This window comes from Urocampus carinirostris, chromosome 4, assembly GCF_059441175.1.
Source record: "Urocampus carinirostris isolate Australia breed hairy pipefish chromosome 4, RoL_Ucar_1.0, whole genome shotgun sequence".
Classification (NCBI taxonomy): Eukaryota; Metazoa; Chordata; class Actinopteri; order Syngnathiformes; family Syngnathidae; genus Urocampus; species Urocampus carinirostris.
The window spans coordinates 36109335-36127747 of NC_142352.1; the positions used below are offsets into that span (position 1 = coordinate 36109335).

The 18413-nt window shown below is 39.5% G+C and overlaps 1 protein-coding gene across 2 annotated transcripts in view; it reads right to left on the bottom strand.

The window, feature by feature from the left end:
- lmo1 (LIM domain only 1) overlaps window positions 1-18413 on the bottom strand; it is a 64673-nt gene that overhangs the window by 6035 nt on the left and 40225 nt on the right. For both annotated transcript variants that reach the window (XM_088334385.1, XM_088334386.1), the window contains exon 3: window positions 691-816. In XM_088334385.1, the coding sequence (XP_088190511.1) occupies window positions 691-816 (126 nt within the window). The remainder of the gene's footprint in view (window positions 1-690; window positions 817-18413) is intronic.

Sequence of the window (18413 nt, forward strand, 5' to 3'; positions counted from 1 at the left end):
TAATTCAGATAAAGAGAATATCAAAAAATGCAAAAAACACAAAATATGTTGATAGAAATGGGGGAAAATAATTGTAAAAATATGAATATTTAAACCATATATTTAATAAGACGTACCATCTTGTTTCTCATACCATGTTTCTTATAGGAAATAACTGAAAACAAATTATATTCCATACCTCCCCAAACCATCTGAGCTTACCCTAAATAGCTATAAAACACATCTTCCTGTTCACTAAATAAAACTTGAAAAAAAATACAATGAAAAGGTAAATACATTCATACAGTAATAACTTAATAAAATGTAAGTTGATTATGAGCACTTGCCATGGAGAACGTTGGCCTTTTCTAACAGAGGTGAATGCGTGGTAGTGGAGGAGTTAGAGAGCACAAGGTACGTTAAATGTGATTTAAAAAACACAATTAAATAGCGCGGGATCAGGTGTATGGCAGGAAAAGATTGTGCTAACTGGGATGAGCTGAGGCGGTCTCTAGTGGTAGCGTGAGAAATTTCTCGTAACTTGGATTTTCACTCCTAGGTTTGGCAAGTATTTTGCTTGAAAGACATCTCCTATCTCAAATTTCTGGTAACTAGAGTAGCTCGTATGAAAAGGGGCCATTCTACATTAACGAATATGAAAAAAATAAAAAAAATAAAACGTATGAAATACAATTCTGCACTGTGGCTTACCTCTGGTTACAAAGCTGACAGGCAAAACAGTCCAAATGGTAAACATTATCTCTGGCTCTCATCACCATCTCAAAAGCTGGGATCAGTTTACTGCAGGCCGCACAGTTTCCCGTCGTACCAAAGAGCCTGCAAAACAAGAGAGCACGTGTGAGATTAACCTGCATTGTCTTTTACCTTGATAGAATATCAGAGCAGGGAAGACTGATGGTGGACTGAAAAACAACCAAAACAAAAAAGAAAAAAACAAAGGAAACCCGAAAAATGGGACAGGGTGGTAATATGCTGCATAAAATCCACAAATCTTTCCTGGCGCCTGCTTGGTGTCGGTGTTAATGAGAGAAACAAACATAGATCTTAATTCTCGCCTAATGATCTAATTAAAATGATCACATGGCTTTAATCGCCTTGAATGTGTACCGTATATCCCTTGCACACTGCAAAAACAACAAAAACAAGTCTGAGGTAAATCATTTGGGTCCCTTAAATTGTTTTCCTTCTCCCAAATGAAAAACACCTAATGTGTCTATCGGCAAGCGAGGGCGGCTCGGTTTTGTGCAAATGTCTTTGTTCTATAATGAAGCTGCAGTTCTAAAGGTTTGTTTGTTTGTTTTTTAAAAACAAATGGATGCACTTTTCTCACTTTTACTGACGTGTATATGGCATCTTTTACATGGACTCTTCACAATGAGGATTTTCAGCAAAACTGCTTTTGCAAGTAATATATTGTTCTGCTATTGTAGTATCATGTATAAAAGAAAAGAAAAGAAAAATATTTTATTTGATTTAAGTACTATCTCAAATAAGTTTGTTCCATTTCTATTACTTCCATGATTACAATTCATTGCAAACAAACAAGCCTTTAAATGATAATCCCAAGTGTTCGGTTTTAATATTAGACCCATGGTCACCAAACTATGGTTCGTGGGCTAGATACGGCCGGCCTTCACATTCGGTTTGGCCCCCTGAATAATACCAACAGTTTGACGGGATTTCTTTTTTTTTTTTTTTCTTTTAGTTAAGAAAGAGCTCAAATTCTGGATGCAGTCTTTGGTTGTAAATGGATTCAAACATTGGTCGCGTGGGTGAGAATGCCAAACTCTTGTCACTGGATTACCAGTTGTATAGATAACATATGAAAAGGCATTAGGTTTTATCTCATTATCACACTATTTTTATTCACGGTAAGAGACAAATATTAATTTCATGGTGCATTTCGCTTATTACAATACCCATAAATTTACTACTGTGTGTAGAATAGAATTTATCGTATGAGCATTGAACATTCGTCAAAATAGCCTAGTGTGCTTAAAATTACAATTGTGAATAGAAAGTAATGTATTCTATATGTATTCTGTATTCTATGTATTCTGCATTGAACAGACCCTGAAATAACCTAATGTGTTTATAATTTACTGTCATTGCAACAGGTGAGATGCAGAATTAAATTAACATTTGTCTCTGGCACCATGACAAATAATAGTGTGATATTGGGATGGAATTGACCCCCTTTACGTGAGTCATGTATACCACTGGTCGTCCAGTGGTTGGTCAATTAATCTGTTTTTGTTTTTTTCATTTAAATAGTGTTGTTACTATTTAATTTCTGATTTTTTTTTTTGGGTTTCATGAAGAATCCAGAAGGGTTATTGGATTGGGATTTTCTGAAAAACAATACATTTTCCATTGAGGCACTCTAATCGTCACATTGTTTATGCTACAAACTGACCCCGGCCCTCATCAGACAAGGAAACAATTATGTGGACCTCACAAAAAATGGGTATCCCTGTTTTACACTTTTGTCCACAGTACTGCCATCAGTGAATGCCAATCAGCTCACTCCAGCCACATGTGCCTCACTGTCTTATCATTTTTGCTTCCATTTTGCACCTTGGGGTATTTTGCCTTTCATCCGTTATCATTTATTGTTGTTGTTGATACAAGTGCTGCTTGTAATTCGTCACATTAACTTTTTCAGTAGTTTTTAGATCCTGCTAGGTGTTTCTCTACTTCTTTGAATATTTCGTTTTTCTTTAATTTGTTGAATGTAGCGAGTCAATATATCCAGTTTTCAATTCACTTGAAAGAAAAATTAAATTCATTTTGGCTAAAATAACTGTGCTGCCAATTACTATGAATCTTCTGTAGTTTACTAGAGTCTTTGATAAGAAATTACATAATCCATTTTTTAAATACAAATTGCGAATTTAAAACATTTAATAAATCAAGAAATGCTCATTTTTGTATTTACAATATCGATTGTTCCTTAATTATCTATTGTGCATTGTGCCACCTGTAGGACACCTGCCACAACCGCTGGCTTATTGTGCGGTTTCTTTTTGTCAAAGAACCATTTTCTACTTCGAAATACTACCACATTTTTTAAATCTGAAATTTTCTTTTTACATTCTGAAATACCATGCAACCCTACTGATTATAAGCAGTGCAGAAAATGGGTGGATGGATGGATTTTGAAATGTGATGTTTGTATGTATGGCAGCTCTGAAATTAAGAAATAATAAAAGTAAAGTATTGTGTTGCTATTATGATTATTATGATTATTAAATAAAGTAAAACACACCAATCATATTTTCTATTGAAAGCCTCAATCTGTCCATCCAGTGGGATTATTATTATTTACATGTAAATTAACATCTAATGGTCCAAAAACTTGTTTTGTCTAAATATTCTATTTCACAACCATATTTTGATTGTTCTGAAAAAGTTACATGAAGTAAACTTAATTTGTTTCCCATTTATATTTTAGAGCAACTTTAAAACAGGAAGTCCTGTCAAATTGTGAGACATTTGAAATTGCTAATTGCTGCATGGATCTTCTTGATCATTTGTGGTGTGGTGTCAATCTCTCCGTGTTTTTTATTATATGACTCAGTTTTACTCTGTTTTGGATTAAAGTAGTGATTGGACGCCAATCTTAACACTGCACCAAATTGGCTGGCAACCAGTTCAGGGTGTCCCCTGCCCACTGCCCGATGATTGCTGGGATGGGCTCCAGCACCCCCGCGACCCTACTGAGGATAAGCGGTGCAGCTAATGAGATGACAGATGATATATATATATATATATATATATATATATATATAGGCGAACAATTTATAGTCTATTTATCAGATAGATTTTTCTCCAAGTCATTGTAATTCATTTTTACATGAATTGGTTTGATCCTCCAATTAATTAGCCATACTTAGAAGTGCACCCATTTCAGTGATAGATTAGTGCAATAATGAGCAATGTAAAATATAAACTATGTCCAGAAAATGATAAGGCCACACATAACTTTCTGTATGCAAGCTCAATGTGGATTTTTATAAGTACTCACAGATTGATATATTCTATCTTGAAAATGACAGCTTCATAGCTTCTCAGGAGGCAATTTGAAATTCGCGTAAAAGCCTTCTCGAGAAATTTGTAGGACCCAGATTGAGGAGTCACGGTTTTAATGTTGTTCCTTGTCTGGGTTGCTCTCATTCAGCTGCTACCACCTTGTTAAAGAAAACATCCACCGAGCAGTCCTGCTCCTAATTAGAGGCCAGTGGCCCAGTGGAGTTGAAGGAAGAACAAGAGGGAAAGTCTGTTATGTTCGCACAGAGGGATTCATGGGGTGTAAAGAAGAAATACTGTGACAACAACTTGCTGTTTCAGTCAAATGTTTGCCACAACGTGGACATCTGCGATCCACAAAAGAGTTGGCAGGGCTTACTTCCTGTTTTTAGTATTTTGGTGTGTGAGGACAATCCACAATATGAAGTTCAATACAACCTTATTACCATGGTTGGGAAGTAACAGAAAGCATGTAAACATATTTAGGATGGCAGGAGGATAGAACATCACTTTTAAACAAATCTGAAAGTACATGCTAAAAAACGTTATGTAATGAATCAGAATGTACAAAAATATAATTTCCGCAGGACACGGTTTTTCAGTTTTTGAAGTGTCTCTCTCAATCAAGTTTAATAGGTGCATGGGTAATGGGGTATTAGGCCTGGGTGTCTGGGATACTCATTTTGCAATCAGTATACGCTTACTAAAGATGAGGAAATAATAAGATGACGTGAGCTTTATGTATTTTTTCAATTAAATAAATGGAAGTGGTTACAGATGCCCTGGTAAACCCAGTTTTATAACACAAAGATGATTAGAGCTCGCAAGGAAGTAAACTACTTACAATTCTACTATTCTATAAAATTAATTCCAGCTAAGCTGATCTGCCCCTAGGTGTTATTTGCTCCATGCAGGAAAATATTTTGCCTATTTTGCTCATTCCACCAACAAACTGGGTGGCAAAACATATGAAATTGTGCTGATGTGACTTGCCGCAGTATTTCTGCCATTAAATGATGAGTGCAGGGTTATAACATCAGCAATGGTTCACGGCCCAATTGGGCTTTTTTTCCCCTGCTAAGGGGAGATAAGAGCTGGGGAGATACATTCTAACACATTTACATTTGGCTGAAGCTAAAAAGCTGCTGGAGTTGAATTGAAAAAACCACACTAGTGCTCCCTGGAGTGGAGCTGGGTTGCAAACTTCAGTGCACAACAGCCGATTAAACATAAAGCTCCAAGTTGTGGATGACAATAAACAGGTATTGATCTTTAAAATGTTTAGATGGACAAATCTTTATCTTACAAATGCATGCATATAACTCTGATTGAAAATCCATGGATGACAAACGAGGGTTTTACATGTCAGGGTGAGTCTTAAACTTGCTTGGCAAAATGAGAATTGACCTGATTTTGTACTTACATACCTAGGACAAAATATGCCTGATCATTTATTATTTATGATTAAATATCAACCAAGTGTAGCAAATGCCCAATATTATGATGAAAAACAGCCTTTCTTTGAAACTGAAAATAAAAACACGGTATCAAATTGCAATTGGGTATTTTGATGGACAACGTAAGCTGCAGACTAGGAACCAATCCGCACAATATAATTAATAATATAAATAAATAATAAAAACATGTTTTGATCCCTTAACCACCAGAGTCAAAGGGGCACCAATTCCTGTGGTGTGTCTTGGGCAAGTATAGCCTGGTGGCACCCATAATGTGGACAAACTGCATACAAACCTAAAATGGTTTTAGCTGAGGACATAGCTATACATATAGTTTAAAAGTACAGCAATGTAAATGAATATAAATTACATTCACTGACTAACAAAACTTAATATTGAGACACTTACTACAGTACTAGACGCGCACATTTTAGTCAAATCAGTTTGCGAAGGAAGGCACTGTAATCCCTTGTTTTTAGCGGGTTTCCGTTCCAGAAACGTCCTGCGATACACCCGTGAAGTAGAAACATTTACTGTATTAATATATTTCATTATTACTAAAGAAGGAACCGAATTTTACAGGTGCAAGTATTTGAACAAATATAAGTCACTGGATTAAATACATATTACAAAATGTAAGCATGTAAAATAAAAATATATGGTAATAAAGTTGTATCTGGGTTTTTATTTTTGAATCAATAAACATTTGAAAAGAAAAATATGTTTGAACAGCAGTTTTTAGTTATTTTCTAAGTGTGTTTCATTCTTTTTTCTTTTTTCTTTAATTGTAACGAATTTGTTTAGTGGCTTACCGCAGTTTAAAACATACCTTTTAGGACTAAAACCTTTCTCTTGGTTTTGATGAACACTATTTCTTTCATTATGCCACCTAATTTATATTCCACAAAATAAAATATTAATCACAGTGCCTGTTTATACAAGTGGATCTAAATAATAATAATATTTTAAAACAAAAATGTATCTCTTGTGGAACCTACAGTGAAGCAGGTGAGGGTGTGGTCTGAGGGGGCAATGGAGGCACTACAGGACTGCTTTGATTGCACTGATTGGGACATGTTTAAATCGGCTGCCACTTACAACAACAAAATAAATATAGATGAGTACGCCATTTCTGTGTCAGCCTACATCAGTAAATGCGCAGAAGACGTCAGCAATAACAAAACTATATGCACCCGTGCCAATCAGAAGCCCTGGATGACTGCTGAAATACGAAAACAACTAAAAGTACGGAACCTTGCCTTTAGATCTGGTGACAAGGAGGCGCTGTTATCAGCGAGGGCTAACCTGAACCGGGCTATCAGACTAGCAAAGCGAACGCACAGTCAAAAAATCCAGGAACGTTTCCTCAGCACAACCAACACCAGGGATATGTGGAAAGGCATTCAGGCCATCACCAGTTACAAACCAACCACCGCCCCAGTGCAGAACACTAGCATGGACTTTCTGAATGACCTCAACAAATTCTTTGGAAGGTTCGAGGCACAAAACGGCACCCCTGCAGCGAAAGCGGTTCCAAATCAGGACGAAAGAGCACTCCACCTGGACTCATCTGACGTGAGGAAGACCCTGAGAAGGGTCAACACAAGGAGGGCTCCAGGCCCGGACAACATTCCAGGGCAGGTACTTAGGGAGTGCGCCGATCAGCTGGCTTGTGTACTAACAGACATTTTCAACACCTCGCTAGACCAAGCCAAAGTACCATCATGCTTCAATTTTGCCAACATCATCCCAGTGCCAAAGAAACCCCAGATCTTATCACTCAACGATTACCGGCCCGTTGCACTGACTCCTATCATAATGAAGTGCTTTGAGAGACTGGTTAAAGAGCACATCACCTCCAGTCTCCCCTCCTCATTCGACCCCTTTCAGTTTGCCTGCAGGACAAACCGCTCCACCAGGGATGCCATCTCCTCTGCGCTTCACCTGAGCCTGACACATCTAGAGGAGAAGAACACCCATGTGCGGATGCTGTTCCTGGACTTCAGTTCAGCATTCAACACCATCATCCCACAACATCTGGTAGACAAAATGAGACTCCTGGGTTTCAACACCCCCCTGCGGAACTGGCTGCTGGACTTCCTCTGTGACAGACCCCAATCAGTGCGGATAGGTCAGAACAGTTCAGATGTCATCTACCTCAGCACGGGCTCCCCCCAAGGCTGCGTCCTAAGCCCCTTGCTGTTCACCTTGATGACACACGACTGCGTCCCTAGGTCCGCCACAAACCACATCGTGAAGTATGCTGACGACACAACAGTGGTGGGCCTCATCAGGGATGACAACGACCTGGCCTACAGAGAGGAGGTGGAGCAGTTGGTGGGCTGGTGCAGGGACAACAGCCTGGTCCTGAATGTCGACAAAACTAAAGAGATCATTGTCGACTTTAGGAAAAACCAGCCCAACCATGCCCCACTTTGCATCAACAACAAGGCTGTGGAGGTTGTCAGCAGTATCAAGTTCCTAGGGGTGCACATTACAAACAAACTCACCTGGTCCGTGAACACTGCATCACTGGTTAAGAGGGCACAGCAGCGCCTGTACTTCCTGCGGAGGATGAGGAGAGCCCACCTGCCCCCACCCTCCCTCATTACATTCTACAGGGGCACCATAGAGAGTATCCTGACCAGCTGTATCTCTGTGTGGTGTGGAGGCTGCAGCGCTACCGACTGGGGTAGTGTGAGGAGGGTAACGAGGACAGCAGAGAAAATAATCGGGACTACACTTCCCTCCATTCAGGACATTGGCCAGAAGCACTGCCTATCCCATGCTAAAAACATTACCGGGGACCCCTCTCACCCCCATCATGGACTGTTCACTCTGCTAGCCTCTGGGAAGAGGTACTGCAGTGTGCGATGCAGGACCACCAGGCTCCGCAATAGTCTAGTCCCCCTGGCCATTAGACTGTTAAATGGTCAATCTAACATATAGTTAACTTAAATCTAAACGGCTGCTAATCTGACTTTTTGCACTACTGGCAGTTTTTTTTTTATAGCTTGCCACTCCTTGCTCATTGCTCTCTGCACTATTGTAATTACAGCGTTATTGTTACAGTGTTAATGTTACTGTGTACCTGACTTGTTAACCTGACTGCCCATTTTGCACATCTGGTTAGCTACTCTTCTTGCACTATCGGCACTATGGTAAAATACTATACGTAGCCAAAATACAATACAACATTATTTATATCTGTACATTCAAGGAAACTGTGGGGGTCAGATGCATCGACATTTCGTTCTGTATACACGTGTACTAGAATGACAATAAAGTAGATCTGAATCTGAATCTGAATCTGAATCTGAATTACAACCTTAATTGATTGTTAGGTTGGAAATGTATTGTAAAACCATCTTCTTCTACGTGTGATCCAAAGGGAATTCAGTAATTCTAGTAAACGTGTATGATGCCATGTAAGTTATTTTCAATTCTAACCCCGGTCACCTGACTTTGTCAAGTAATCAATCATCAGAACTGTATTGAGCTTTGATGAATAAAAACTCATTAAAACAGCACACTTGTGGGATTAGAGTATATAGATTGACCTGAACTGATGTGGCGATAACATTGCTCTCTTCAGTTGGTGGCTGGTTGGCACTCACCGGCTGCAACTTTAGATAAAACTACTCATTTAAATTAAATTAGTATTCTTGAACATATTTTAGAATTTTTACTTTTAAATTCAAGCACCACTGATCCAGACCATCATCATCCTAGGATGTGTGTTGGAATGACCCTAAGGTCAAACATCAGCCTCAGCCTTCACTAATTCTTCCTTGTGGCCCCCCAAAAAACCCACATTTGGGTGCTCAAGTTGTTGGCTTAAAATAACAGGCTCGCAATCAACTGTAAAGTCCTCTAGTGTGGTGCCAGCCGACTTAAACGTCTGTGCTTTGCCGTAGCAGTAAGGACTAAGAGGAAATCTGCTCTTTTATTGTCCAACTTCAATGGCTGTTTAGTGAAAGCCATCCTGTATTACATTCTTTAGTGCGTTACTTTGCGAATCTCGAAAGCATTCAGCTTCTACAATTTCTCCTTATGATTGCTATTATCTCGTTCAATAAAAAGATGTTTGTCATAAATGGGTCCCAGCCAATTTTTGCCTTTTAGATTAATTTTTGATGGCCTACATGACATTTAGATCTGTAGATATATAGGCATAGGGCATATCAAAAGAAAGCTTGAACACCCATCATTTGTAAGAAACAAAGGTTTCAAGGGAACATAATGTTTCTAGCTTTTACCATTGTACGATAAACAGCAGTTAAACATTGCTAAGTTTCTTGAAATTACTTGTTTGAATAATGACTTATTTTGAGGTTTATTTTTTTGCATTTGTGATACTTCCACTATCGAAACAGTGCTTTCCATAAACATAAGGGCACTTTCCTTGCAAAATGACATATTTTGCAAGAACACTGAACTTATGCATGAACTATGCAATAACTTTTCAGCGACCGATTTATCTGGTGAAGTGATTGAATTATATCAGTCACCTTGCCGATTGCATTACCTTGCGTGTGCACAAAACGTCATCCCTCTCTGACCAAATTATGAAGATGGTCATCTTTTTTTTAAAGGAAAAGGCTCTGTTGAAGCTCTTTTTCCCAATTTCCCATGCCTTGTGACTATCACCACACTATTTCGCTATGCTTAGTTGCCATATAGGGATGCCTTCATACACTCATTTGCTGGAAAAAGGAAGCAACACCAGGAAGTGGGGGCTTTCTTGATGTGTGGACAAAGATCTCGTTAAAGCTCAACTTTCATGGCCAGATTCGTCAAAAAAACTGCCTCATTTATTGTTTTCTCAATCGCTTTTTCTCTTAATGAAAGTAGTTTTCTAATAATTGAAAATGTTTGAATTAAGTCGAGTAAAACACATATTGTTTTTTAAAGTCAAATCCCTATAAGAGGGCGTGAAGTTGAATACGTCATAATTACTCATGTAACATTGACACGATTGAGCAAGGCAGGACCGGAAGGTCTTCTGATTCCCCCCAGAAGGGGGCTTGAACCTTTGTCTGCTGCAAAATGAGGGGTCACGGTAGAGCGTGGCGCATTAGCAATCTTGTCTGCGGGCAGAACAATGTCTCATGGTGGACTGTGCAAGATTGTTCAATAAACATTAGTTCCAACAAATGAAAAGTCTGTCTTCCATGCCTTAGCAGCATTTTTGGTTTCTATCTGGATGAGACTGGAGCAGCTCCTACCAAGCATTTAATATACACTTCATTTGCTCCTCAATATTTTGTTCAAATTCTCTGGATTTGAAAAACAATTTATTTTCCCCTTTCCTTTTAACACCAGGGGTCCATTATGCACTGCTTTTTGCTTTCTACAATCAATATAATTGAGTACTCATTCAAATTCAAATTGAGCCTGTTACTAGTCGTTCTGTATTGGGTTCATACAATAAAGATAATTTAAAAACAAGTGCTTTAAATTACGAGCACAGCCACAGAAAAAATTAAGCTCACACCTCTAAGCGCCACTGTGCTTGAAACGTTTGACACAATTTCTACTTTCAGGTATTTAATACAAGACTGCCATCAGGACGTGACAGATTTCAAAAGACAGACACTTGCAGCTGGAGCTATCATCATCATCAGAACCAGTTTGTGGGTAAATTCAAATGTTCATTATCTTGGAAGCATTTTCCTCTTTCAGTTAATTATGCTGCCAGTTTGATAAGTGGATGGCTATTATGTCCTCTCTTATATATGAAACAGGAGATTCAATTAATTCCGTGCAGATGATCAAATCACAACTAGATTGTCAAGCCTCTGGTGGAGTCATACGATACGGAGCCTCGGACAAAAAATGAAACACTTAATTAATACATTATTATCCTTTTGTGTTATCAGTGGGGTCCTAAAAAGGTATTACATTTGTGAACTTTTTTGAAGCTCATCCATTTGGAGGGCAGTGGGGGACGGCGGCACAGATGCGTACCCAAGATTCAGGAATGCGTGACTGCATTCAATAAGCTGCTAATGCCACTGAAGGACAATCACAGATGGAGCTCCTATAATAATTAATGGGAGCATGGCAGGGTTCCAAACTGCAGGAAATAACCAGTGTGTTAGAGCCACCCATTTTTTTTAATGTAGCGCAGAAGGCTAATTTATCGCAGGGATTTAGCTTCGTTAGTGGAGGTGAGTGACGCCTTCATCTAAGTTCACAGGAGACCAAACAAAGAAAAGTTCATGAGTGAACAATGATTACAGTCCGACACTATTGCACTTTAAAATTGACTCATTCAATTATGCTTATTATGAGTTTTAATGGTACCAGTCTGCACTTTTAATGTTTGTATTCGGTTATTTGTGGGTTTTGGGTTTTATTCTGGATTTTAATTCTGGGGATCTGTGTATTTTAACTGTGAATAAATGAGTGTATGCTCCAAACAAGTTTCCAATTGCTCTATGACAGTGACAACAAATATTCTGAATCTGAATTCCATGAGGATGGATGACGACATTGCTCAATCTTTTGAGTATCGGTCTGTCAAGGAGCTTTACCCATTAAGCCTTGTCTTTATCTCAAGCATTCTTGACCATTGCCACAGCGTGGAACCCATTCTTTTTTCCAAAATCCAAATTTCACAATGAAGTATACATACCGTATCTTTACGACTATAATGTGCACTGGGTTATAAGGCGTGCCCCCCCAAAATAGTTTTCTGTCATATATTTTCCATACATAAGGTGGACCAATTTAAAAGGCACCACAGTGGCAATGTCAACAAAACAGTCAGATAGTGTAGTCAAACTTATTAACCCCTTAACATTCCGACAGCTCGCAAAGAAGCAAATACGTCTCTCAGACACGTAAGGACACGGTGTCTGTACGATGTCACCAATCACTCAAATGCGTCATTCCACATATCATTAGGAAGGTTAAACTCTTGGGATTCAAAAAATACAAAACCATTTTTTAGTTTTTAGTTTCTTTTTCACTGACAACCGTGTGGACTGCAAAGTAAACATTTCATTGTGCAGAAAACGTGGTTCTTTACTGTCCATATGACAATAAACACTTTGAATTGAATTGAAATTAATTCTAAAATAGACTCATCACAGAAACATTAAGATCAGTCTGAAACAAAGTCATCTTGCAGCCATCACGTTCAGTAATAATACGCAACGATGGTCCTCTTACATCTGTAAGTGTAGTAAATCCATCCATCCATCCATTATCTGGACCGCTTATCCTCAGTAGGGTCGGGGGGTGCTAGAGCCCATCCCACCTGTCTTCGGACAGTGGGCAGGGGACACCCTGCCAGTTTGCCAGCCAGTCGCAGGGCAAACAGAGACAGACAACTCACTCGCTCACTCACACCTAGGGACAATTTGGACCAGCCAATTAACCTGACATGCATGTTTATGGAATGTGGGAGGAAACCGGAGTGCCCGGATGAAACCCACCCAAGCACAGGGAGAACTTGGAAACTCCACATGGGAAGGTTCATTCTCATGACCCCAGAATTGTGCCGCACACAGGCTAACCACTGCGCTACCATGCTGCCCTGTAGTAAACCCAACTGTGTAAAATATTTACATACTCAAAACACGCAATAATGCCGAAAAAGAAACTGAAAAATCCGTCGAGAAGCATCTCTGCATCGATGGACGTTGCTTGTTGCTAGCTGTCTGTTTAGTCCCAAAATTACTTTATTATTATTATTGTTATTCTTTAGCCTCTGCGAGCCTGCAAATGCTGGAAAGGACCGTCTTCCTTTACCTCTGAATAACCAAGAGTGATGATTCAAATGATGATTGACACATTGGTTAGGAAATGAAATGCCGGTATATACATCCCAGCATACGACGCGGGCTACTTTGCCTACGGGGGGGATTTTAGTCGGCGGCTGCTTGCCTTAGTAGCGAGATCTTGCGACTCAATATTGATCCATATATAAGGCGCATGGTCAGCTTTTGAAAAAAATAAAGGCTTTTAGGAGCGCGTTATAGTTGTAAAAATACAGTAATTTGTTTTCTGCCTATTCTGTATTTTATGCCTTTTCTCTGACCTTAACATCCTGCCCATCTAGTGCATGCAAAAGCGTTTATTTTTTTCCTCCACTCTGCCAACAAACCATTCACTCGTCCACGATATTTGTACACATGGAGCTCTACACCTCATAATTTTTGCCTTCACTAGTTCATTTTCACATTTAATATTACCACATATGCGCCAACGGTCCCTTCCGGGGGCAGCACGATAGTCTTAGTGGAGCTCTTAGTGCATCTTAAAAGCATTAAATAAGTGTGGGATCTAATGGATGGTAGTGGTCTATGAAACCCCAGCTAAAAAGTGAGTCAGAAATAAATAAATAAGAGGATAATTCAACATTTAAATAAAATATTAAATTTGGATGATAAGCATATTGTAATAAATATTTGACCATATAAATGAATTATAAAATTAAAAGTATTATTTTAATTAGCAAGCAATGCTTTCTTATTCACCGTTTCAACAAAGTTTTGTAAGAAAACACATCATAGACATTATAGGAAGAAGCGATAGCATGTCTTTCGTCAATGCTCGCTGCGGGAAGAACAGGGATGTCAGCATAGGTGACAGATAAGAACTGAGATTATCAATAGCAATTAACAAGACATTGCTTGAAAAAAAAAATCCTCTTTTTCCTCCTTCTGACTCCCCCCCTGACAGTGTCACTGTCAGGAACCAGGAATGGAGACGGGAACCCAATTGAGTTAGTTTCTTAGTTTTATTTGAAAAGAGACGTAAGCTAGCACCCTCGATCCAGTGATCGTTGATTGTGGGGAGCAGGTCGCTCGTGGCGCGGAAGTGGCACTTCTCTGGCGAGCGATAGCGGTGTCGAAGAGGAAAAAGCAGGTCGGGTTACCGGGGTGCAGGAGCAAAGACGTGATCAAACGGAAACAGGTCGAAGTCGGGAAACGTACGGGAGTCAAAAACAGGGAGTCAGGTTGGGAAGGCTTGCCCTAGCGGGAGCTGAAGGTTCGCAACGATCGGACGCCGGTAACAGGGAGTCGGGGGGTTTAAAAGGTGGCAAGGTGGCAATAAGTCAATCAGCGAATAAGGCTGTTGGTGCCATCGGGGCAGCCGCAGGTGCCCCGAATCAGTAATCATGACAGTCACAGTGGAAGAAAAACTCAAACTCTACAAATTTTGGCCAGGTTGTTTTCCCTCGGGAGAAATTTCCTTGATTCCTTGAACAATTGGGAATGTCAGTGATACGAGTAGAGAGCTACCCCACACCAAGAAACCAGCAAGCATCTGATTCATCATAGAACTCCAAGGTCGCGGTGGGAAGAGGATTATTCCTTTGACTGTGGACTCATGAACTTAGATATACCAGCAATACACATGTGTGATTGTTTTTTATTTTTGCTTATTTGAAGAACATTCTTGTCTTTTCTGCTTATATGATGAACTTTCTTGTCATTCAGTAGAATTGTCAATGATGTGTGTTATAGCTTGACGTTAAATTCTGACCCGAAACAGATTAACGTTAATCGTTAAACCCTATCAGTGCATATAAATGTAAATTATGCAACTAAATACTGCTCAACAACTGAAGTTAGAGTAGATTACCAGTAATCGTACTGAAAAAGAAACAAAAAGGGGGCTAGTAAATCAAAATTAAACCAAATAAGATTGTTTTACTATATAGTATATGTCAAATGTTGTTTATTGTTCATGAGATCGAACCTACTGTGTGGAGTTTGCATGTTCTCCCGTGCTTGCGTGGGTTTCCTCCGGGGACTCCGCTTTCCTCCCACATTCCAAAACATGCATGTCAGGTTAATTGGCCGGTCCAAATTGTTCCTCGGTGTAAATGAGCGAGTGAATTGTCTGTCTCTGTGTGCCCTGCAACTAACTGGCAACCAGTTTAGGGTGTCCCCTGCCCACTGCCCGAAGATAGCTGGGATGGGCTCCAGCACCCCCGCAACCCCACTGGATGTTGTTTATTATGCCGCACATTATGCTGAGTTGTTATGGCACAGTTCTGAGGTTATGGGATCAAATCTAGCTACCAGCTCTCCAGTGTAGAGTTTGCATGTTCTTCCTGTGTTTGCGTGGCTTTCCTTCTGGCACTCAGGCTTCCTCCCACACTCCAAAAACATGCATGTCAGGTTGATTGGCCGGTCCAAATTGTCTGTAGGTGTAAGTTGTAAGAGTTGTCTGTCTCTGTGTGCCATGCAACTGACTGGCAACCGGTTCAGGGTGTCCCTTGCCCACTGCTGGAGGACAGCTGAGATGGGCTCCAGGACTCCTGTGACCCTACTGAGGACAAGCAGTGCAGATAATGGATGAATGGGTGTTGTCTATTATCTTGTTCATTGTTCATTAAATTTACTGATTCTGTTCAAATTAATTTTGACATTGGTGTTACCTCTATTAATTTTAAAAAGGATAGGTGCTACATCTATTCAAACGTGACATCAGTAAGCGCCTCTGAAGTGGGTTACAGGCTTTTTGCAGATGCAGGGTACCGCTGGGATCCAAGCAGAACAAGGTAGCAGGGCCAAGTTGTAGTGGATGTAAGATGTTCACACAACCCTATAACTTTTGCATTTTTCAAAATGAAATAAATGATTTGTTTTTAAAGGCACCAATAAACTGCACAATAATGCACCACTCAAGTCAAAATCCAACCGAAGATTGTTAAAAGGCACTTTTTTTCCAGGTCAAGGCTACCTAAAAATGAAATAAATTAGGTCTCTTCCGGAGAGTAATTTGCATGAGGCCAATAATTAATATTTAGGTAAACAGAATATACACAAGTCAGTTTTTTAGACTTATGTATTAAAACTGTGGTTGTAATACTGCAAATTATTATGCAGCCATTCAACGTTGATGACATAAATGATAGAAATGTTTGGCGTAAATGACAGAGAACAGCAATGATTTTACAAACTAACAAAAACCACACTAACTTTCAGTGTTGAACAAGAACTTAATTTTTGGTTTAGGATAAGTTGACTTTATTTTTTGGCTTAGAAGAAAAGTTTTTTGACGTCCTCGAAGAACAACATTTTAAAATTTTACTTGTTATTTTTGTATATGTGGCTGCAGTTGGGAGGAAACATTCCACAATCAGAACAGAAAACCTATGAAAGCTAAAACGTAGTTATTTTTTATATTTTGTCGCTGCAAAGACTTATTTCGATTTTTTGTAATTTTGTATACATCACAATTTTGTCAGCCCCCTTTAAGTGAGCCCCATTTTATGCAAAAAAAAGCTAATCTCTCAACTGTAGATACATATTGCTCTAAATTGGTGGTCGGCAACCCGCGGCTCAGCAGCAGTATGAGGTTCTTTAGCACTGCTAAGTGGTTTCCTGGCGCTTTTCCAAAAAGGTTTACAAATTTAAAAAACAGAGTACGGAAATCTATTTTTGTTTTAATAGGATTTATGTAGGAGGACGCACATGACACAAACACATTTAACCAATGCTGTAAAAAGGATAGAATAAATATGACACTTCGACTATGGGGGGAACTATTAGACGAGAGAGATCAGCAGATGCGAACTTACGGGTGAGTGAATGCCGCTCTCTCATTGGTATCGGATTGTAAAAACATGGGATACAAGCCTTCCCCTCGACGGTAGCAAACATATATTATTATGTGGAGTTGTGGCCCTCAGGCTTGAATTCCTGCCTGGAGAACGTACCTGCAATGCAAAACTGCGGCACATTCCTCCTTTGTTTCTTTTCCTCTGACCCGTGTAGCCAATGTTAGAGCCGAACTTTGTAAGCCAGAGCGCTGCTGCTTTCAAAGGGCTGTCATAAATCCGAATTTAAACTGTATCAATGTAAATTTATTTACCTTTTCAAAAGGCTAATAGTTTATTTTTATGCTGCGTTTTATTGCACTCTTTTTGCTGACCGAAGCAGGAGCCCTTATGCCAGTTCCGTTTTTTTTTCTTTTTCGAATCCTCAAAATAAAAATAACATTAAAATTTGCATTTCTTTATTGCATTTCTTCAATTTCAATAAGGAAATGAAACATACTGTAATTCATTAATATTGTAATGAAGTTTAACTTGAAGCACTCTCTTACTTCAGAGTAATAGCGTGGTGCATCATTCTCCACAGGATGCGCTGCATCTAACTTAGTCATTCTGATGGCATGCTAATATAGCTAATGCAGGTAGTATAGATACATAAAGCAAGTGTTGTATTCATTATAAGGATTATAATGTTTATTGTGCTGCACAGCGGCTGAGTAAGGATTATAATTATTTGCAGCTCCAGATAAAGTATATATATATTTTTTGTCCAATTGGGCTCTTTCAACGTTTTGGGTTGCTGACCCCTGCTTCAAATCATCAAAGTGAACCAATTAAAAGCTGTAGTAAGAAGGCTGAAGGTATCAATAAGGGATTGGACGGACACGTGGCCAGAGGTGGAATTGGTGGATTGGGGGAGGACAGTTCAGGGGAGGTAGGCTTTAAAAAGGAGGGGGCGGGTTGCAAGGGCACCAGCATCTCTAAGTCAGCCTCTGGGGGATTCCCTCTCGGATAAGTGGTCCGATCTCATTGGGAATGTGACTTAACGCTCGGGAAATGGCCATGTTTAATTTAACTAGCAGATGGTAGGGGGATCTGAAGCCTGTGTGTGAGTGTCGGGGGAGACAAAGACAATGGTGAAGCAACAAGGCCACCTTGAGGTTTCTCTCTGCTCGCTTGACATGACATTCGTCACACACTCCTTCGTGTAAACAGACAAAAAAAAACAACGAAGCAAAGAAGTGAGACAATGGTTAGCAAAACAGCAAACAGTAATTTTTGAAGTCGTCTGTTTGCTGCAATCATGTCAGCTGAGGAAAAGTGTTTTTAAGGCCACTCTTGTCTGTGGACGGAAGAAATACTGTATGTCTGGATATTACCAAGGAGAAAAAAATGCTCCTTGA